General features: G+C 43.7%; 1 protein-coding gene across 1 annotated transcript in view; it reads right to left on the bottom strand.

Annotated features, from left to right (window-relative positions):
• Positions 1-23,126, bottom strand: part of LOC148542678 (solute carrier family 12 member 9-like) — a 302,682-nt gene that overhangs the window by 216,066 nt on the left and 63,490 nt on the right. The window contains exons 3-4 of the mRNA XM_088467466.1: positions 4,911-5,048; positions 2,937-3,233 (exon numbers count right to left, since the gene is read on the bottom strand). Of these exons, the coding sequence (XP_088323592.1) occupies positions 2,937-3,233; positions 4,911-5,048 (435 nt within the window). The remainder of the gene's footprint in view (positions 1-2,936; positions 3,234-4,910; positions 5,049-23,126) is intronic.

The following is a 23,126-nucleotide window of genomic DNA, read 5'->3' as shown; positions in this document are numbered from 1 at the left end:
GCAAGGATCGCAAGCAAAGCGGCATGCAGGCAGCTTTGCAATTGCGTTCCTTGCTATTATGCAAATGCAGCAGGAGGTGTATGAAACCCCCTGCTGCATTTGCGATCCCAGCACTTCGATGGAGGTCGCAGGCTGGGATCACCATCGCAACCATCGGATGTCAATGGTCGCAATGGCTTTGAAAGGGTGTTATAGAGTACAAGGCTGGGGGCACTCAAAGTGCTGGACAGGGGCATGTCACGTTTCCTTGACTAATGTGATACTGTATGTCCCCACACTATGACAGTGTTAATTACCAATCAGGCACTGCACAAGTCTCCCACAAATGCTACTGAAAATCTATCTGTGAACAGTCCAAAGACTTCTACGGAATTTCCATGAATGTGTGCTGCTAAATGAGTAACTTTTGAATAGGAGAATTGTGAGCTCATGTGTTTTTCTCACTTTTGCAAGGCAGACTGCATGTGCAGGATGGGATATTTAAATAAACTGCCAGGGGAGATGATTGTTCTTATATGTTAAGGCATATTAAATGCTTTTAAGCCTTGCAAAATTGGTAAAAGACTTCACTATCTAAAGCACCCAACAGTACTTTTCATTATGTTAATTATTGGGAGCTGGACGGCGCATGATAATTAATATTCTATCTTGCCACGAGCACCGGAGCAATTCATCATTGCTCCAATGCAATGTCAGTGTACATGTTACTTTATAGTGGTGAAAATTAGCACTGCTAGTCTGCCTGTGTGAAATGAGGAAGTAGCAGGGTGCGGGAGCAAACGTCTCCTGAAGATGGCAAATGTCCCCACAATCAAGCTAAAAAATAAATATTGTATTTTTGGAGCTTGAAGAATTTAGGTCCCCATACTAGTGTATATAGACAGCGGGCCAGATCGGAGCTGAAAGGTAAGCAGGGGATATCAATGATGTCTCCTGCATTACCTTTATAATGAATAGCCCAATACTTAATTTAATTTATACAAAAGTAGTTGAAAATGTAAATTTTCATCTGCCTTTGTATATGTTAAATGATGATTAATAGACCCATGATCATATATATTAGATGTCCCAAAACACTGATGATTTATTTAAACACAGTGGACCTGATTCAGAGTTGAAAGCAAATAGACCGTATATGCTCCCGCTTGCATGCACATAAATGCATATATCTCTGTATGCAGAGCTGTATGCATCTTTGCAGTCAGCCCTCTTGCTTAGTCAGCTACTCTTCATCATAATCATCAATGCGCACTTGCATTGCTTTTGGTGCAAATTAAAGGCCTTGAACCAGAAGGCTAACAGTCAACTCTGCATAGCAACCAGCTGCGTCGCCCTCAATGATCTTTGTCTTGGTGAGAACGTCCCATTACAGCCCGGTTATGCCTACTCATTTGCAAGTGGAGATGCCATTCAAATGTACGCAACTCAAATGCGTACAACTCTGGTATTGTTATAGGGTGTTATCCAATTAGCCATAAGGTTTGCTCACACCGAAAGATTCAATTAGCAGAGTTTAGCTCCTGCAGAATCACTGGGTTAGCGAGTGTTAATACTTAGTTTAGTTTACTACATTGGGAGAATGCTATTTAATTGAATAGTATTTCCCCACGCGGCGCGGACAATTAACCAAGGGGAAAATCTCACTGCTAATTGGATTCCCCCCATAGTGTGTAAACCTGAACTACTGGAAACTTTCCAGAAATATTATAATGATGACAGCTGTGTAATTTCATATAGGCATTGGGCAGGACATGTATAAATAGCAGTTCACCATCACACAGCAGACATGCCACTTGCATCTATTGTTGGTTTGCATTGTCTAACATTGATACAAACCAATGTCGCATGACTGAGTGCTTTCACTGTGAAATGTGAACCGGCAGGAAGGAATAAACCAAATGTAAACTCAAGATATTCCCTGTCATATAATTCAGAATACAGCTTTTCCTTCCTACAGATGTCCTTATTCTACAGGTCAAGACGACTCACAGGATAAGTGATATCAGCCTTTTTTTGTAATAAATTGATGATTACTGAATCTTTCCTATTCTTGCCAGTATCTCTCAGTGGACTCCTAATTTCATTTTCTGCTGACCTTTACACTGCCATAATGTAAGATTCATCAGGGAAATGAAATTTAGCTCTTTGTTCCACAAATGCCATAGAGAGACTGGAGGTGGTTCAGATGCTGCAATGTGGTTTAACCAGTTGATAATATCTGAAAGGAGTATAGAGCCTTGTGGGGAACATAGTATAGTAACACATATGAAGACACTTCGGATGAATTAAGAACTACAGTCACTCTATGGAGCTGATTATGAGTAAGGAACAAAGAAAAAAGTAACTTTGTACTTGGAACAAACCATTTTGCAAAGCAAATGGTGTATATTCATTTACTTTCTTTTTGCATGCAGAGTATATACTGGCTGCTTTTGCATGTAGCCCACATATACTAAACAGTTTTATTTTTACACTGCAATTTAGATATAAGTTCGGCACCACCCACATAAGTCTAAATCTCACTGCACATTTTAAATCTGCCCCACCTGCAGTGCAACATGGTCTTACCAAGGTGCAGTTACTTGCTCTTTTTGTATTTATTTTTACAAAAACACAACTAGCTTTCACAGTCATAGCAATTGTTCCCTTGAAATAAACATTGCTACCGAGACAAAGTGCAGACTTCGGAGAGACAGGGGGAGTGGGAAAATTATGGGGGTGTGGCCATGCCCCTTGAAAGAAAAAAAATACAATGAAAAACACTGCATGTGCTGTGAGCTATGAGGGGGCTTTTCTCTTCCTCCACAGCTCACCAGGACCCCGCCGGGCCCCTCTGATGTTGCCGGGACTCTTGGTGCCCCTGAAACTAGATGGATTCTAAGAACAGCTGTTTCCCTGACACACTTAGAAAACAGCATATTAAGTTGGTTACTTACGGTACACATTGGCCTTGAGTGTAGAAAACTTGAAACCGGTAAAGGTCCCGTTGTGAGAATGCGTTCCATTGTCATCTGTGGTAATGATGGCGATAACTTTTTCTTTCACAGCAAAGAAGCTGATAAATACGATGATGAGAACAACCATAACTATAATGAAAATGAGGAAGGTAGCCTTGGCATAGATGCTTGCTCCAACTAGGCAAACAAGGAGACACAAGAAGAGCAAGACAGTGCCATAGAGAAACTCAAACCAATAGCTCTGAGGAAAAATATGGTTTCCACTTCTGTCCTGACCTGGAAACAAAAGAGTTATCAGTTATCATGTGAGCTATAAGCATATTACATGAAAACAGACTAAAACGCAAACATATAAACGCTATGGGCCTGGCTTTGAGTTGCACGCAAGTCCAACTGCAGATGGATCTCTGGATCTTTAGCACACTGCACATGTGTTGGGGCCTGCATATGCAACTTATAGCAATTACGGGTGATTTAGAGTTGTACAGATCTCAGTTGCATTCCTCATGCACTAATCAATGGTGAATACGTATGGTAATAATTACAGGTTCATAACAATGGTGCTTTGTTTTGGAATGAATAATACTTTAAATCTTCACCAGAGGCAGCCACAGAGCCATTCTATATAGGAGCTGTGAGTCTATATATTAAAAGGAATTTATTATTAGAAAATATTACCATTTGTTTGTATCAAATGTTTGGCCCAACTCTGACAATTGTGTTCTATGGAGCAAAAGAACTATCACTGAGCATGGAAGTAATGGAAAACACATATGCTACAAAGAAACAGTGCTGCTTGCATGTATGAGCTGAACCAGGGAGAGAACCCGAGAATAGCCTATACAATACCTATTGAGGTAAATGGTAGTCCGGACAGCAAGATTTTTATAGCTCCATTAGAGAATGCATTTGCAGAGAATGTAGTATAAGAAGCAATACATTTACTATAACACTATTAAAAGTCACATTTGCATTGTGTTGCTAAGTCAGGTTATATTCTCTTTTTGCTATATTAATTAGGCAACCAGGAAAGCAATAGGAAGCTACAGCTTTAGTGCTGCAACTTTCCGCATCCTCTTTTCTCCATCAGCTTCTGCATTATTAGAACTTGTAGTGCACATATACAGTAAATGTGACTATAGAGCTATGACCAATTGTGGTGTGCAACAACTACAGAAGTCAACAAAGAATGGGTTAAAAAATACAAGGTTCATTCTGATGACTACGGAACCGTCGCTGCTTCCATCTCAGCATCATATTCATGATTACGTTCCGTCCATCTCTAGATTGGCGTGAAATGAGTGGAAAATTAGAAGTAAACAACATTTTTAAGAAGGGACAGCGAGCCGTGATTTCCGAGAGCAGATCAGAGCGCTCTGTACTTGTGTCTCGGGGGAAAAGAGGCAGAGAGTGTGTTTATCTCATGCGTCTTCATCAAGGCAGAGGAATCACTGATGAGCAGAGGCAGCAGTAGCAAGTTTTCAAATTTCACTTCAGGGAGACTTCCCTGCTCATGCAAATTGAAGAGCATCAGGAGCCCAGAAAAAGGAGCTTGCAACAAGAGAATGGGAGCTGGGAGAAGGGAAATGTCTGATCAAACTAAGAATTATACAAAACATCATGATTGTTTCATCTTCCAAAGTATGAGACCCCACCGTTGCCCCTTAAGGAATAGCAACATGTTCAAAAATAAAATTCCAGGCAAGAGTTGTCGCTACTAAAGAACAATAAGATGTTTAAAAGTCCCCAAGGCTAGTAATTATACCGTTTATGTTGTAGGAAAGTGGGAAAAATGCATATTGTAATTATTAAAACTGAAGAAGTAGCATTTATAGAAAAATATACAGTATACAAATATTATATATATATATATAAATGTACATATGTAAATTGTGATTTATTCATGTACATTTGTATGCAGCACAGTAGCACATCCATACTTCCGTCCCTCACCTGGTGGGATTCCAAACATGGCCATGATGGTCTCTACAAGGCCAAGAATGTACAGAGCGCTCCCACACACATTAGCCAAGAAGAACATTATACCAATACTGCCGCCAAACTCAGGTCCAAGTGCCCGGCTAATCATGTCTGAGAGTCTACATCAAGGATCATATAGAGATATGCACAGTGAAGCCAGCTTTATAGAGAAATACAATACAATTGTACAATGCACCATATGTATTATAATGACAAATATTTAATTATTAATTGGCACATAGACTAGTTTTATGCTTTACAGACCATATTTAAGAAAAACTGTTAGCTGAGGCGTGCAATGTAATGTGTAATTAATTGTCCTGCCTGGTACCCCCTATTCAGCCAGCTACATAATGAAGCAAATTACATGGATAATGCCAACAATCTGGATTTATGGTGTACTTTAGCTTTAAGATAATATAATGAGATATTATCAAGTCAGACAATTCATGTGACAATAAAATTAAAGAAAAAAAAGGTAATGATGTGATCCAACACTGGAATGTGCAGTATAACCTGCTGCTCAGTTGTATTAGAAGTGACTGGACTCCACAAGCTTGTTGTCATGCTTGGCGTCATGGAGTCCCGTACTAAGGGGCTGAAAGTTGTGGTTCTGGGTTAATGAAGGATTCAGGGGCGAGGGGCCTAGATGTTCATTCTCCCCGAAGACAAGCATCGGGTGTTGACGAGACCTGACCAAGGGTGTGGAGTCAAACCTGCCGGGAGGTGTTCACCAGTGACCCCTCTAAGAGGGATATGGGTTTCAGCTGCACCCGGCAGGCAGCTCACGGTCCCTTGGTTAGGTGCGACTGGGAATAGAGAAAGACACACCGCTATGGCCCACAGGTAGTATAATCTCTGTACCAATAGTACAGAGTAAGCAAAATGGAAATGCTTCCTGAAGTGGTAATGTGGGAGAACAGAGAAAGGAAATCCACTGAGGAGCAGGTTGTGCAGCTAACACTGGAGAAAAGTGAGGATATGCAGCTGACACGAGGAGAATGAGGACATGCTGCTGACACTGAAGGAGAATGAGGCTATGCTGCTGACACTGAAGGAGAATGAGGCTATGCTGCTAACACTGAAGGAGAATGAGGCAATGCTGCTGACACTGAAGGAGAATGAGGCTATGCTGCTGACACTGAAGGAGAATGAGGCTATGCTGCTGACACTGAAGAAGAATGAGACTATGCTGCTGACACTGAAGGAGAATGAGGCTATGCTGCTGACACTGAAGGAGAATGAGGCTATGCTGCTGACACTGAAGGAGAATGAGGCTATGCTGCTGACACTGAAGGAGAATGAGGCTATGCTGCTGACACTGAAGGATAATGAGGCTATGCTGCTGACACAGAAGGAGAATGAGGCCATGCTGCTGACACTGAAGGAGAATGAGGCAATGCTGCTGACACTGAAGGAGAATGAGGCAATGCTGCTGACACTGAAGGAGAATGGGGCTATGCTGCTGACACTGAAGGAGAATGGGGCTATGCTGCTGACACTGAAGGAGAATGAGGCTATGCTGCTGACACGGAAGGAGAATGAGTCTATGCTGCTGACACTGAAGGAGAATGAGGCAATGCTGCTGACACTGAAGGAGAATGGGGCTATGCTGCTGACACTGAAGGAGAATGAGGCAATGCTGCTGACACTGAAGGAGAATGAGGCAATTCTGCTGACACTGAAGGAGAATGAGGCTATGCTGCTGACACTGAAGGAGAATGAGACTATGTTGCTGAAACTGAAGAAGAATGAGGCTATGCTGCTGACACTGAAGGAGAATGAGGCTATGCTGCTGACACTTAAGGAGAATGAGGCAATGCTGCTGACACTGGAGGAGAATGGGGCTATGCTGCTGACACTGAAGGAGAATGAGGATCTGTTCTTGTACACTACTGTGCGTACCGAGTACACAGCATGCATATCCAGACACACCGGAGAGTGGTTCAGTGTTTGTACACGATCGTGCGTACAGAATACACAGCGTGCGAATCTAGACACACCAGGGAGTGGTTCAGTGTTTGTACACAATCGTGTGTACAAAATACACAGTATGTATGCACCAGTAGAGATGACGTTCCAAGAACAGACTGAAGATCCAAATGCAGGGTAAATACTGTAACTAGCCACTAAGACTCAGTACTTAGGTTATACAGTACTTTCAAAAGTCTGAGTACACCAGTATATTTTAAAGATTTCTCAATTTAACTGCACAGTTGTTTTATTGGCTATGTTTACAAAATAAACAACTGTTTGAACAATAAGGAAACAAAAAAAATACTTGTTTTGACTTTAAGGCAAGTTTATTTAGGTAATTTTAGGTAGTCTGCTTTCATTGAAGTGACGACCCTTAGCTTTGTTAAGCGCTTTGCATATCTTTGGCATCCTTATTACAAATTTTTCCAGCTTTTGGCCGAGCCATTCGACTCCAGCACCTTTGAAGAGCCTCCCAGAGGCCCTCAGTGTTGGTAGGCATCTGTTTTCGGACTTCCCTGTCTAGTTCTTCTCACAACAGCTCGATGGGTGAAACAACTGGTGATTGAGGTGGCCATTCCATTTTTGTTACGACTTGAGTGTCTTCTTTCATTTGCAAATAATTAGTGCACAACTTGGACGTATGTTTTGGATTGTTATCTTGTTGGAAAGTCGCCTTCCGGAGGGAATCGCATGATGCACTAATATGTTGTTGTACACCTTTTGATCCATTATTCCGTCGATTCTGACTAAGTCACCAACTTGGTTGCCCGCGAAACATCCCCAAACCATCACATGCTTAACTGTTGGCACTACACAGTCTGGGAAAAAGCACTCACCTGGACGACAACGCACAAAAGCCCGGCGATGCGAGCCAAAAAGTACAAATTTCGATTTGTCGGTCCCAAGCACCCTCTTCCACTCTTCCTCAGTCCAATCCTTACGCTTCTTAGCCCATGCGTACCTTTTTGCTACATTTGTAGCACGTAGAAGTGGTTTTCTTACCGCAACCCTACCACTAAGGTCATATTCCTGCAAGCTCCTAGCCACCGTCCTATCGGACACAGACTGGGAACGGCTTTTCAGCAACTCCCTTCCTAATTCCGGAGCGGTCAAAGGTCTGTTACGCTTGCTAGTAGTCACAATGAAGTTGTCCTCATGAACAGTTGTTGTTTTTGGATGACCGGTTCGTTTTCTTGTAAAATTTTGACCAGCTTTTGACTTTTGTTCAATAGCCCGACGCACGGCCCAATGGATACTTTCAACCGTTTGTGGATTTACCGCTAAGAATAACCTTCTTTTCTCAAAACAATGATTTGAGCACGTGTTTCCACACTTAACTCACAGTTCTTTTTGGCCATTTTTGACTAACTGGAGCTTTCAGGAAACATGTTGACAATTTGGAACGTAAGAAAGCAGCACAATCACACGTTGATAATGTTCGATTATTTCTGATCACTTCTCACTCACACCAGGGCCGGATTAACAATGGGATGGATGGAGCTGCAGCTCCAGGTTTTGACAGGAAAAAAACGTTTTCCTGTCACAGACTGCCAGCAGCCGTCCTCCGGCTCCAGCACTCTCACCTGAGTCCAGAAGTCCCTTGCAGATCCGTGCAGGCAGTGTGGTGGCCACCCCTCGCTTCAGCTCTCTCCATATCCGGGGTCCTAACTGAGCCTGTCACTCACACTCATAAGCTCCGCCCCCAGACTAACCAAGGAGCTGCTGCTGCTGCCTCATAAAGCCGGGTACTGTGTAAAGTATTCTATAATGGCTACTTGATAAGTAGCATCGATTAATGTGTGTATACTGTACTGTATACACACATCAGGGGGTGTGCTCAGACTTTTTACAAGTGCTGTATACTGAGTACACTCTGGCGTTCTTGTAGCAGGGCAAGCACCAGAGTGGTGCTCTGGGAATCTGTACTGGGAGATGTTTGCAGAGCAGACTGAAATCCGAGTGCAGGGTAAGCGCTGTAACTAATCTCTAGGGCTCAGTACATAGGTGATGTACTGAGTATACACTGGAAGTAATGCTGGGAAGAGTCTCTGGAAGATTGCGTGTAAAGCCTGGAACGAAGCAAACAGCAACCATCTAGGAAACAGCGAAGTTGATCAGGCAACTTCCTGTTACCTGGAATCCTGTTTATACCCCCAGGTAGCTGTCCATTGGATGAGCAAGTCAGCTGAGAACTGACACAGCTACCACTGGATAAGGATCTATCAGGTGATTCAGCCAAGATGGCTGCGCCCATGGCCACCGCTGCAGGAACTCCGATACGGAGAATTGCGTGGAAGTCACCTGGACCCCGGGGAGAATACTCAGCAAGTCACCTACCGCTGCACCTGACATCTTACTGCTCTCGCTAGTGAGGGGAAGCCGGCGCTGTAGTAAGTAACAGCCGATCCCAGGCAGAATCCTGACACTTGTGTTCTGTCAAAGATTTGGTAATAGCAAGACTTGTGCAAATTGTTGCACCAAAACAAGTCAGCAAGTCATTTGTAGCACTTCTTAAACTCTATTTGGGCCTCCCATGTTAAGCAAATGGGAAATTTATATACTTTTATGAAGTTGTGGAGCTCTTAGCAGTTAAAAACTGCTAACTTGCCCTTTGTTTTCTGGATGACAGGCCCATCTTGAGCACAGCAAATTGTAGAATGTGCAAAAGGTCTGGCTTTCGCTGAAGGGAAATTACTTCAACCTGATACTCTTTATTTGAAGAGTAAATCATTCTGTTGGTAAGTAACAATGTTCTACTCTCCAAGAGGGAACAATATTTCTTCCACATTTTAAGACACCGTAATAGTGAAAATTATATCTTTTCAATGACTTCTGCCTCAACAAAACAAAATCATAGAAACAGAAACTGGCAAGAGATAGATACTCTGGTCGCTTATTTCTACCAATCATATGTTTTAGAATAAATGAATATACACATTTTTTCACATCATCACTATTTTAAAAGTGATATATTTTTACAAAATACATAATATAATATTAAAATATATATTTTGGTGACACTTAGATTTGCAGATTAAATTTGATAGATGTTCACTTTTAGACATCCCCACTGTCGTCATTGTAGTTATATCAGTTAGAGCTATTATTTTCTCTTTATTCTTTAGCTAACACTTTTTCCTCGTGATATTTGTGCAGCATTCTGCAAGTGAACATAAAGGGTCTGATTGCATCGCAATGCTAAAATATGCTAATACCGTAGGAGACGTCTGAGGGCAGAAGATGCCCCCTGAAGGCATTGCAAATCCAAGTGCTGCATCTGAAGACGCAGTATCAGATCACCATCGCGACCTTTGGTCACACCATCAGCCATCTGAGTGGGCTTAAGGCCACTCAGAATGGCCATCGCAGCTCCGTAGCCAGGAACAGTAAATCTGCATCGGAAGACACAGACACTGACCTCGGCCCTTCCAGAAAACTGTAGCAACGCCCCCCCCTTACGGTACAATGCTGGCCCATTCCCCGCCCCCAAACTGCTGTGGCACTGTGACCGTAGTCATAGAAAGAGACCTACACGTGCGCAGATCTGCAACAATCAGAGTTGCACGCAAATCATCGGGTTTGCATACAACTTTTAATCAGGCCCATAGTTCAATGGAATCATATAAAGCTACTCTAGTATGCAGCTTCATATTGCATTTAGACTTCCCTGCCCAAAAATGTGGGTACCCAGAGTACAGCTGTCAGATGAGGTCGGCATGAGAGGGATTCCTCAGCACAAGCCAGACAGGATATGCTGGGATAAAGCCACTCACTGTATGCAGCCATGCCATATATTATTTTCTTTTCATAGTCTATATATTAATCTGTACAATGTAATGCGAAAAAACAAACACTTTTCACAGTTGAATATCACTGTAGCAAATTTTGTCTTTAGAAAGTATTCAAAAATATGTCTTTAGATCAAAATTACAGGGGCAGTGAATGAGAAATATAATTTTACAAAATTTAAATTAAGCAGATAAAAAGAAATTATAATGTAAGAGATAAGAAGAAGATAATGAATTACAGAGATTGGTCAAGATGATTGGGAAGAGCAAGCGTGGGTTGATTAGTAAATGGTTGGAAACTTATATTGTGTTTCAGCTAAAAGTTATTATAAATTCTCACATGTGAATAAAAGGCAGACATGTAGGAGCAGCAAATCTTTAGGACTAAGGGGCTCATGTAGAATTGGATGGAAACTGCGTCTAAATTATACGTATATATGGCGTACCCCCAAAAAATGCATTTTGCTAGTTGCTGAGCTGGACATTTAAATATTGTAGCCTATGGGGCATATTCAATTGGGCGCGAGTTTTAGCGAGGTTTAGAGAGGTAAAAAACCTTGCTCCCCTCACGCCCAATTTTGGAATACCGCGGGTATGCACGCTCCCAATACCCGCGGTATCCATCCAAACCCTGCGGCGCGAGAAAATAAATAAAAAAATTCACTTACCTGGCCGGTGGTCTCCGTGACTCCTGGTGGCCTCCTCTCCATCTTCTCACTGGAGAGGGGGCTGCTGGGAGCTCCGGGGGCTGCTGGTAGGCTCCAGGGGCTGGTGGGAGGGGCAAGGGCTGCTGGGAGATGTAGCGCCCATCCCGGGGGGAAACGGGACACATAGACACTGGGGGGGGTACACACAACAGTCATACACACACTCACTCACTCATACACACTTACAAACACTCACACACACTGACATACTCACCCTGCAGGTGAGTGATTATGGACTAATTAAGTTAATTGGATACTTCCAATCGCATAAGTAGTCCTCGCTGCCGGGAAGAATCAGACTTGCTCTGGAGGTGCGTGAAAAAAACCTCCCGGGGCACAAAAATGCAAAAAACACGCGCCTAATTGAATAGCAAAAATCCCGCACCTGCAGGTAAAACCTCGCAAGTGCGCATTTTTGCTATTCACGCACCCAATTGAATATGCCCCAAGTGTCTGCTTTACTTCTGGAAAGAACAATAGTATATGTCCCTGGTTTACGCCAGAAGATGTGACTTTACAGTGGTAGAAGTTAGTTCTAAAAATGTAGTATGCAATTCATACACAATATTCTTCTTCTCCGGACAGTTATTGATAACTAACAAAGTCGCATTCACCATGGCAAAGTAAGTTAGAATATGACGCCAACCTAATGTTCTAGTTTTTATTAGATTCTCATCAATACACACATTGATCGCCTTCTCCTGCTTTATTTCTGCGAACCCATTGCTAATATTACTGTAATAATGCAAATAGATTGAGACAGCAACAAGTGTGGTATGACATGTCCCCATTCAGAATATCGACATTATGTCGACACTGTAATGTCAGCATTCACAATGACTACACTGAAATTATATCTACCTGTTCATTATGTCGACATTGTGAATAACGTTCATAATTTTGACATTTTGAACATGTCGGCATTACAGTTACCATATTTTGTATGTCGATATTCTGAATGTCGACATTCTGACTACATCCCGTAGCAACAGGGGCAGAACTACCATAGACATCCATTGGGATCGGTATGAAATACCGACAGTCTGGATCATGGCGGTCAGAATCCCTATGCCGAAATCCTGACAGGGTTAACATACCGAGACTGGTTGGTCGGTATGCTAACCCTCCCCCTCTTCCTACCCTCCCTCTTTGGTGCCTAACCTCCCCCCCCTAGTGCCTAAACCTAACCTCCACCTGCCCGCACCCTAAACCAACCCCACCCCCTCTTAAGCTGGCCACACATCTAAAGATTATCTGTCCAACCAGCCAACTTGTTGATTGGTTGGAATGAAAATCTGGTAAGGTATTAAAGCAAATGACAACCAGCAATTTGCTCCTAAACGCTGGAAAATGGACCAAAACTGTTGTTTGTACAAATTGTTTAGATCAAACATTTAACAAACTTGTCTGACCGACCATTTTAATCTGTTTTCTAGCATTTAGGAGCAAATTGCTGATCATCATTTACTCCTATTCTTTACCGGATTTTCATTCCAACCAATTAACAAGTTGGCTGGTTGGATGTAAGTTGGTCTAGTGTGTGGCCAGCTTTAGTGTCTAACCCTAATCCTCCCTCTAGTGCCTAATCCTAACCCCTAACCATCCCCCCAACCCCGCTACTTACCTTGGGAATCCCAGCGGTCGGGGTGCTGGAGCCAGGATTCTGACCGGCGTCGGTGCTGGTAATGTAAGCGGTGGCATCCCGACCGCCGGGATGCCGAATGTATCCCGCATCTACTATATGGCACCTTTTCTTAACACCTGACTACCCAGAGAGGCTACCGCTACAGGATCCCTGCTCCCAGCAGCTCCTTTCATGTACTCTGTTCCCGGCAGCGTGATGACTGTCTGTCAGAGGAGCCAGCCAGTAGAGAAGAGACGGAGAATGAACAAGAAGGCGAAATAAGATAAATGAAGAGCTGAGAACATTGCAGAACGTACAGATGGGGTAGTGAAGTGCATTTAAGAACTTACAGATGGGAGGGGGGAGTTTAGGATGCACGCTCAGGGAAAGTATGCACAAAGGTGGGGTGGGAGTTTGTGATGAGGAGCCTAGCAAATACAATACAGACACATATAGCATAGATCATATAGAAAAGGGTGAGTACAATACAGAACATATGAGGGATGAGAGCACAATAAGGACTATACAGAAACATATTTACAGATTCTATTTGAATGTGTTTGCATTTGTGTGGATAGATGGATAGAGATGACTCTGCACAGCAACATTACTCTAGTATTGGCTTAAATGGGACCATTCAACAAGAAGCAGCAGCAAAACGTCATCACTACCAGTTTGCATTTTGTACCAGGGATTCAGCTCCTGCCAAGTGATTAGCTTTCAAACAAGAAACATATGCATCTTTCTTGCAGTCAGCATGGAATCGATTTTGCTTGAACATACTGTAGGACCTGGGTGGTCGCTGGAGGTACACTGTGGGGGCTGGATGGGGGGACACTGTCAGGGGGCTGGCTGGAGGGTCACTGAGGGGGCTGGAGTGACTCTGTGGAGCTGCAGAAACAAAAGAGGTCTGGGAATGGACAGACACTATGGTCTGGAGAGATGCTGGGGCTGGAGGGACACTGTGGGGTTGGAAAAACATTTTGGGCTGGAGAGACAGAGGGACCCAGGGATGGAGAGACACAGGGTGAATAGACAGAAGGGAGCTGGAGAGACACAGGGAATGAGGCTGGAGATACACAGGGAGGCTGGAGAGACACAAAGGGGGATGAGGCTGAAGAGAACTGGGGGCGGGGGGGAAGTGGCTGGAGATTATCCACAACTGGCAGGATTAGCAGGAAAAGGCTTAGGGACAGTAATCTTCATTCTAAAGAAACATTACTGGTACAAATGGTTACAAATTAGCAAATACTGTATAATAATATAAAATTGTTTGATCAGGGAAGTTCATAATTTTTCCCTGCATCAAAACGTCTGTTACTATGTATTATCTGGTCGAACTTCTGCTATATGATGATGACATTGGTTATACTCCTTTGAAAACAGGTGCCTTCCAAACCACGTGATCTTCTATGTGAACAGTGAATACAGGGTCAAAAGGTGGACAGGGTCAAATGGTCGATAGTTAAAGGTCAACATGGACTAAGGTCGATAGGGTAAAAAGGTCGACACAAATTATTTAAACCAAAAAGGTTGACTTTTTTATTTGTTATTTTAGCCCTAATCCTCACCCTAACCATCCCCCTAGTGCCTAACCCTAACCCTCCTACAAGTGCCTAACCTTCATCCTAAACATAACACTAACCTAGAAATAATTACCTTTTCTGTGTCGACCATTGGCCCTGTCAGCCTATTGTCTGTCGACCATCTGGTGTCCATCTATTGATTGTATCTAAACACTGTAGATCTTCCATCCGGATACCAGTGATTACAGACTAGTCATATTGTTATACCAAGTTTTGCAGAAAAGGTCATAAATTATATTTATATTATATTATATTTATATCTTTTTTGAAGGTCCACCTATAGGGAAAATTCCTCTTAGTGTTGAGGACTGCACAGCCATTTCAACTTTGCAAATGAACTTATTATTTATTTATTATAAGTCAGAGGCGTAACTAGAGTTGATGGTGTCCAGGGCAAATAAAACATTGGAGTCCCTTGAAAGCCCCCAGACGCTTTAGGGATTTCAGTGTGAAAATAATTTGAGATGCTTTTTTAACACTCCTGTCACCAGCTGAGATTTAAATGTTAGGGCCCTTGAAAAAAAGTAGCTACAAGCTATGGTATCTCATCTGTGACCCTCTGAAAAGGATAATGTCTGCTGCTTTTATCCTGAAGCAATGATTCAGCATCCTCTTCTAGGAGCCAGGCCGTGTTTTAAGCAGTTGGCTTGAAGCTGGAGCAGTCGAGCCGAATGGGATGCTAGGCTAGCAGAAGAAGGCAGTCTAGTAACTAGTCCCAATTCATAGGATAAGAGCACGACCAGAGCATTTAATCCAGCGGGGAGCATAATCCAGTCAGTCCAGTGATGGGAGGCAAAGTCCTGTTCAATAGTGGGCAGCAGGATCTGAGAATTAAGGAAACCAGCTGGCAGATCCAGAAAGGTAAGTAGGCTGAGGCTGCAGCCTAGAGTGGTAGCAGAAAGCCTGTATGAGCCTGGAGTGGGGCAGGCAGGCTAGAGTGAATGCATCAGGACCTAAACCTGAGTAGGATGCAGGTCAGCATGAAAAGAGACATAGCTCTCAGTGCTGGAGCACTTCTGCATAAATCACCACCCAGATGTTAATTTTTATCATCAGACCATGTTCCCCAGTCAAAATTTATGAAAACATGTATAGATCACCCCACGTGCTGCTCAGACCTCAAAAGTGCCCATTAGATCATATCACATGCCCATCCCTTGCTCCATTTCAGAGTAAGCCACACAGTAGTACCCCAAATTCATAGTATGCCACATAGTAGTAGCCCTAATTCACAAAATGACACACAATAGTGCCCCAAATGCACAGCATGCCACACAGTAGTACCCCTATTCATAGTATGCCACATAGTAAGTGCCCACAATTTATAGTATGCCAAACAGTGGTACCCCCAATGCATACAATTCCAAACAGTAGTACCCCCAAGTCATAGTATGCCACACAGTAGTGCCCCCAATTAATAATAATTGATAATTATCTGGCGTCTGTAATCCCTGCTCATCAAATGACCACACAGCCTTAAATGTACCTTCCATCTTAACTGAGTAGAGACATCCACACTAGAAAATAACTATAACATTACAATGCTAACAGTGCCTTAGACTTTATAACATATTACAACAGACAGACCATCCACATTACCCCATCCTCCAGGGCTCTCACCTATATCAGCTTCTAGTACACTGACAATTACCTGCTTCCTTTGACCCCATGCCTTCTTTGCCCTACATAACCTCGACCTACATAACCTCGACTGCCTCCGTGATTCTCCACCTACCCCAAAAACCAAATTTCAATAACACCACATATTCCCCAACCCTCAGGTATATAAGCCTTCATTGCTATCACAAATAGTAATCTTTCTGTAGTCTCAAATGTAAAAATGCCTCCATTGACCCACATATACAGTAGTATATTAGCAGCAGTGACCTTATGAATAATTTGTGATTGGTAATTGATTCCTTTCACCACTAATACAAACACCTATGCATGTTGTCCTGCTCCTTGTAATTAAAATAATCATTGCTGGCTGACAATAGATAAAATAAAGGCACACAGAAATATTGGAGGCACATACCTTCCACTCTCACCTGTCATTTCTCACAAGGCATTCCCTCTGCAAGGGGGGAAGGGGACGATACGTACTGCTGCTGTAGCAGGAGGCAGTGATGGAGGACCCCTGCCTTGTCACGCTTCCAGCCCCACTCACTACGCAGGGGCGTCGAAGGCCAAACCTTGCTGATTAGGAATCGGATTCTCAAATACAGCCAGGTTACCCATCCAAACCTATGACTCCTCCAACAGCCATGTCCCATCCACCCAATGACGCTAACTCTGGCTACTTCCCCGCCCCAACCTACTCTTATTGGCTCAGCGGCGGCTACCTCCTCACCTCATGACATAGCGGTGAGAGAACAATGTGTCAGTAAACAGCAGCGGACACTTCATCTGCTATCACTGGTGGTGCCCCCCTCTGCCTGGACTGTGACGGCGCTGAGGGCACATGCCCCCGCCTTAGTTGCACCTTTGTTACCAGTTATTTGTAGGGTGCACACATTTTCCACAGCACTTTATAATTAGCCATCGACATCAGTCCCTGCCCCAGTGGAGCTTACAATCTACCACATGGACACGGACATATACACTAGGGGTAATTTGTTGTTGGGAGCCAATTAATTTACCAGTATACTTTGGGAGTGTGGGAGGAAACCGGAGTACCCGAAGGAAACACACACAAGCACGGAGAGAATATAAAAACTGCACACACTGTTAGAGGAATGGTCAGTGCTGTGAGGCAGTAATGCTAACATTACACCATCTGTGCTGCTCTCCACATTAGGTTTCGCACTAGAAATGGCTCAGCATATTTTGTCTTGGTACCAGGTTTGGATCTGCATTTTAAACATGGCATCAGATATGCCTTGATGAGCTAAGTTGGCTTACCATATGTTTGCCGATATCTCCATATTTTAAATGTTTTTAATATCAGAACTACATATTCAATGTAAAATATTACAATAGTCAGCTATATAAATGTAACAATTGAACAAAATGCCTTCTCAGGAAAGTTGGATAAAATGGATAGTAGTTACAGTGATTAGCTGGCTGGGAAATTGTACACTGGGCACCCTGTGACCTCTGCACACTTTCTCCCGTCCATGTCTGGTCAGTTTTCTTCTGAGGCTCTATAATTACTGACACATGTAACACATTATAAATGTGTGGGCTGCTCAATTTAAAGCCTTGGATAATGGTATCAAGAACAGTTCTTCTTTTAGGAAATGAAAGGCTAAAATCCCTTTTTAATGTTCCATTGTGCGGAGTGTGGTGTAGTTTTAACGCTGCGGGTCTCCTTTGTTCCATTCCCTCTGGGGTGCGTCTTAAAAGGCAGAATGGAAAATGAGCATCATGGAAATAAATCCTCTGCACATTTCTGCACTCTGAATATGATATGAAGGACCCATTGTCTCGTGTGCAGTTTTCTATCAAACATGCACAGTGCCCTGGCAGAAAATAATTGATGCAGATTTAAAGGGAAAAAAAAAGTCCAGCTTAACCCATTTGTAGCCACAGGGTCTATAAGCAATATTGTGAATTATCTACAGCTTCCCTAAGTATAGGGTTTAACAAATGCTCTGAAAACAAATCATTCACCTCCAATTGTATAGCTTTATTTGCTAACCCTGTAATTCCGAAGCCATATATAAGTGTTTTCTTTCAACTGTAATAATTTTGGAGCAATTTCAGCTTGTGTACCTGATATTAGGCACAATATAGGTAAGTCCTACAATTTATATACGGTAGTACAGCTTTGGGTTGATTTTTGAGGCGTGGGTCCCCTGGATTGCTTTGGTTGGTCTGCTTCAGGGCATCGCATTATAACACATTTCTCCTATTTTGCACATTTTAACACTTTAACTGTTTGTTTATTATATATGTAATTTCACTTTTCTACTCTATACATGCAGCTGTAGTCTATTTTACTTTTCACTTCACCTTTCTTATTAGAGCGATGCCCTGGGGTGGCTCGGCTGGGCTAGTTTGGGGGTGCCCTGTGCCCTGGATTTGAACCCCTGTATGTTAGGGACCTACCCTACAGAGGTTACCTGGATATGGTGGATAGGCCCATATCCTCGGTGTAATGGTTAGCATTACTGCCTCACAGCACTGAGGGCATGGGTTCGATTCTCACCACGACCCTACCTGTGTGGAGTTTGTATATTCTCCCTGTGCTTGCGTGGGTTTCCTCCGGGTACTCCGGTTTCCTCCCACACTCCAAAAATATACTAGTAGGTTAATTGGCTCCCAACACAAATTAACCCTAGTGTGTGTATGTGTGTGCACATGTGATAGGGAACATAGGCCCTGATTCAGACCCACTCGCGAGTGGCTGTCCGCTCGCAAGTGGGTCGATGTTCTGCACTGAGCATGCGCACGACGGAGGGAGCTCCGTCGTGCGCATGCGCCAGACGCGACGAGCGAAGGAAAGTCCTTCGCTCGTTGTGTCTGATCAAAGGGGGCGTGCTGTCGATGTTGATTGACAGCACGCCCCCTTTGGTGGGCGTGCCGGGGGCGTGCCTCCCTGACGGGGGCGTTCCCACGGGAACGCCTCCCGTCAGCAGCCGGCCCACTGATGTCAGTGGGAGTGATTTTGGCTCTGATAGAGCCAAAATCACTCCGGAGCTTGCGGTTGAAAACCTCAACCGCAGGCTCCGGCTCGCAGTTTCGATGGTCGCGATGGTCACGACCATCGTGGCCATCAAACTGCACGCTCGTATAGGCTGTGGGTGGTGACCCACAGCTATACGAGCGTCCAGGAGGACGCTCCATAATTATGGAGGGCGGCCCTCATTCAGAGCGTGCGCTCTGCTCAGAGTGTACGGCTGTGAATGAGGGCCATTGATTGTAAGCTCCACTGGGGCAGGGACTGATGTGAATGGCCAAATATTCTCTGTAAAACGCTGCGGAATATGTGTGCGCTATATAAATAACTGATAATAATAATAACCTGCTTAAAAACCTCTATTTATTGCAAAATTTTATTTGAAAATGTATTTATATATATATATATATATATATATATATATATATATATTTAGTAATTGGAGTGGTGCATCTGTGATTTGTCTTTTTTTTGTACCTGATCCCCATGCAAGCGGCTAAGATAAAAGTGAATACACTTTATTAGCATGATAAAATGCCAGGCAAGGTGCACCCTCCAACACTGTTCTGCTCAGAAACCTTCTGATCCGTTTGTATGGCATTATATGATAATGTAAGTTATAGGAATGCGCGCCGACCCCCGTGTTTTGGGTTTGGATCCGGATTCATCTTCGTGTTTTGGTTTCGTTTTGGATCTGTATTAAAAAAAAAAAAACTGAAATGACGTAATATTTACCTGTAAGCATGCAATTCAAAACCCGAGTTCAGTTTTTAAATCAGAGTTCTGAATTGCGGGAAGATACGAATCGGGAATTGGTACCCAAAGTGATTCCGAACTCGGACTATGGCCCTCATTCAGAGCCGTACGCTCTGAGCAGAGCGCACGCTCTGAATGAGGGCCGCCCTCCATAAAAATGGAGCGTCCTCCTGGACGCTCGTATAGCTGTGGGTCACCACCCACAGCCTATACGAGCGTGCAGTTTGATGGCCGCGATGGTCGTGACCATCGCGACCATCGAAACTGCGTGCCGGAGCCTGCGGTTGAGGTTTTCAACCGCAAGGCCCGGAGTGATTTTGGCTCTATCACTAGTCATCACTAGTGATGTCAGTGGGCCGGCTTCTGACGGGAGGCCTTCCCTTGGGAACGCCCCCGCCAGGGAGGCACGCCCCCGGCACGCCCACCAAAGGGGGCGTGCTGTCAATCAACATCGACAGCACGCCCCCTTTGATCAGACACAGTGGCCATTTTCTTAGTGACTCGCGCATGTGCACAAAAGCTGTCCCAGGGAATAAGCCAGAATCTACTGCGCTCAGGGCCTGATTAATTAAGGATCACAACTGCTAAAACATACGCAGACAAGCGATTGTTGCGTACTGCGCAAGCATCGCAGTGTGCGTACGCGAAGGAAGCACTATGATCACACTGCGAACACACAGACCACAGAGCTATCGCAGAGTGATTGACAGGCAGTGAGTGTTTGGGGGTGGTGACGTGGGAGTAGTTGGCGAAACGCAGGCAGGCTTGTCCGTTTGAACACCGTTGCATGTGCGTGCATAAATTGGCCAGTGCGATTGCATATGCAGCTTAAGTACTGCATGCTACGAGGTTAGCAATTTTCTAATTAGGGTCAGGGCTGCTGCAATTCTGCGTGAGGAGCCAATGGTACGCGATGTTACAGATGTTTATGGAGGCTTGCAAGGTATTACAGATGTGAGATAGCGGTAATGGGAGGCAGTGGGCGTCTCTATGCTGGCACTGCAATAGCATTCATTAGCATATTTTCGCAGCAAACTTGCTTGCGATTACGGACCTGCGATCGCAACAGTGATCCTTAATGAATCAGGCCCTCAGTCCGCTGCCAGAGAGGAGGGGGTCCAAACAGACGCTGCACACGAGCCCCCTTCACTCTTAAAATCCCCGCCCCTTTTACACTCTATGGGAGTATGCCCCATAGATGTAACAGGAAGTTTTAATGACTTCAGCCCTTGATCCCCCTCTCACAGGCACTGTCTCACTGACTGAGAACTTCCTTTCCACTCATTGCTCATAAAGGGGGAGATTTATCAAACCTTGGAGAGAGATAAAGTGGAGATAGATAAAGTACCAACTAATCACTTTTTGTCTGATAAATAACAGTTAGAAGCTATGCACAACCTCCACTTTATATCTCTCCAAGATTTGATAAATCTCCCAGTGTCAGATGTATCAAACCTTATAAAGTAGAGAAGTTGACTATAGCAACCAATCAGCTTCTAACTGTCATTTTATAGACTGTCCTACATAAATGATAGCTAGAAGCTAATTAATTTCTAAGGGCAATTTCTTCATTTTACCTCTAAATATTTGACACTGTACATCTCTCACAAAGCATGCAGAAAGAGTTTTAGGATTCCCAGTGTGAAGACATCCATGACAAAGGATGCTTCCCTGCTATTGGCATATAACTTGAATCTCTCTCGCTCATCTGCTCCTGGATTGATAGGCTAAATACATTACGAGAATGCAAGTCAGGAGACACTGTAAGCCAGTGGTTCTCAAACCAGTCATCAGGAACCCAAACAATTCATGTTTTCCAGGTCACATGTGACAGAAAAACACCTGTGCACCAGCTAGAAGGTCTGGCAAATGTGAACTAGAGGTCCTAAGGACCGAGGTTGAGAAACACTGCTAAAAGCCAATGGCTGCTAGTTGTTAAATGCAGAGGAACACATTTAGAGCAGTTGGGCAGAATCTTCTGTGTGGCTCTTGGCCGAAAAACATTTGTACTGTATGCTGTGTGTGGCTAGAGGCAGTCTGCCCCTGCTAGTGTTGGGATATCGCCCTCTCCATAGATCCGCCACTGGGAAGACCATACATTTCACACAATGCAAAACTATGAACCTAAAGTACAGTTATCAGTAGCTGCACACTAAACTGCAGACACAATTTACCTTCACTAAAAAAGCTGCAACTCCGACCATCTAGTATGTCAAGTGGCAACTATCTTAAGGTGCATGCAGGTTGGCAACATTAGCATACCGTGTTTCCCCGATAATAAGACCTACCCCGAAAAATAAGCCCTACCCTTACTTTTGGAAAACGGTCCAAAATAAGCCCTACCCCGTAAATAAGACCTAACAAAATCCCCATTTTGTCCGGTCCCTGCCTGCGCAACACTAAAATGCCCCCAGCTCCTCCCCCCGCATGAAATGGATGCCACTGTTAAAGATTTAACAGTGGCATCCAATCGCAGCTGCAGCGTCTCACTCTCACAGTGAGCACGCGGCAGCTGGCGTGCATGGCAGCGTCATTTACAGCAGAGCCGTGGAGGAGAGAAAAAGAGGAAAAAAAATAAAGGTAAGTAAAGAATTGTATTGCATTATTGAAATTGCTGTCAATGTTAATTAAAATAAGCCCTACCCCGAAAATAAGCCCTATGGAGTTTTTTTGCCCAAAAAAATAAATAAGACAGTGTCTTATTATCGGGGAGACACGGTATGTGCTTGGCTTATGGCAGACACATGTCAACAATACTTATGTTCCACTCCTGCTCATGTTTTAAACTATATTTATGTGCAACAAAATAATTTATACGTATGCCATAATTAAACTTAGAATACCTTAGTACTACAGCAAGAACTACTGCCCTATCTCATAAAAAAATGACTCAACAAATTATATGTGGCCAAACGTTGAACAAATCACCCATCAGAGCCAATTCACAAACAGCCAATCACAAGGTGTTTCTAGTGCTGGCAACTGTCATAGTCATCATCTGCTATCTGCAGCTGCCCGACCACCCACAAATAATGCAGCTTAGTCAGGTGTATATGTGCCTTTATCCTGGTCTTCATCTGTCCACAACTGTTTGAACACTCATTTACTGTTCTCGATCCCCTATCAAGAT

Source organism: Taudactylus pleione, unplaced genomic scaffold (genome assembly GCF_031769625.1).
Source record: "Taudactylus pleione unplaced genomic scaffold, aTauple2 ptg000010l, whole genome shotgun sequence".
Lineage (NCBI taxonomy): Eukaryota > Metazoa > Chordata > Amphibia > Anura > Myobatrachidae > Taudactylus > Taudactylus pleione.
The sequence above is the reverse complement of the archived record's forward strand: the minus strand, read 5'-3'. Positions and strand labels throughout refer to the sequence as shown.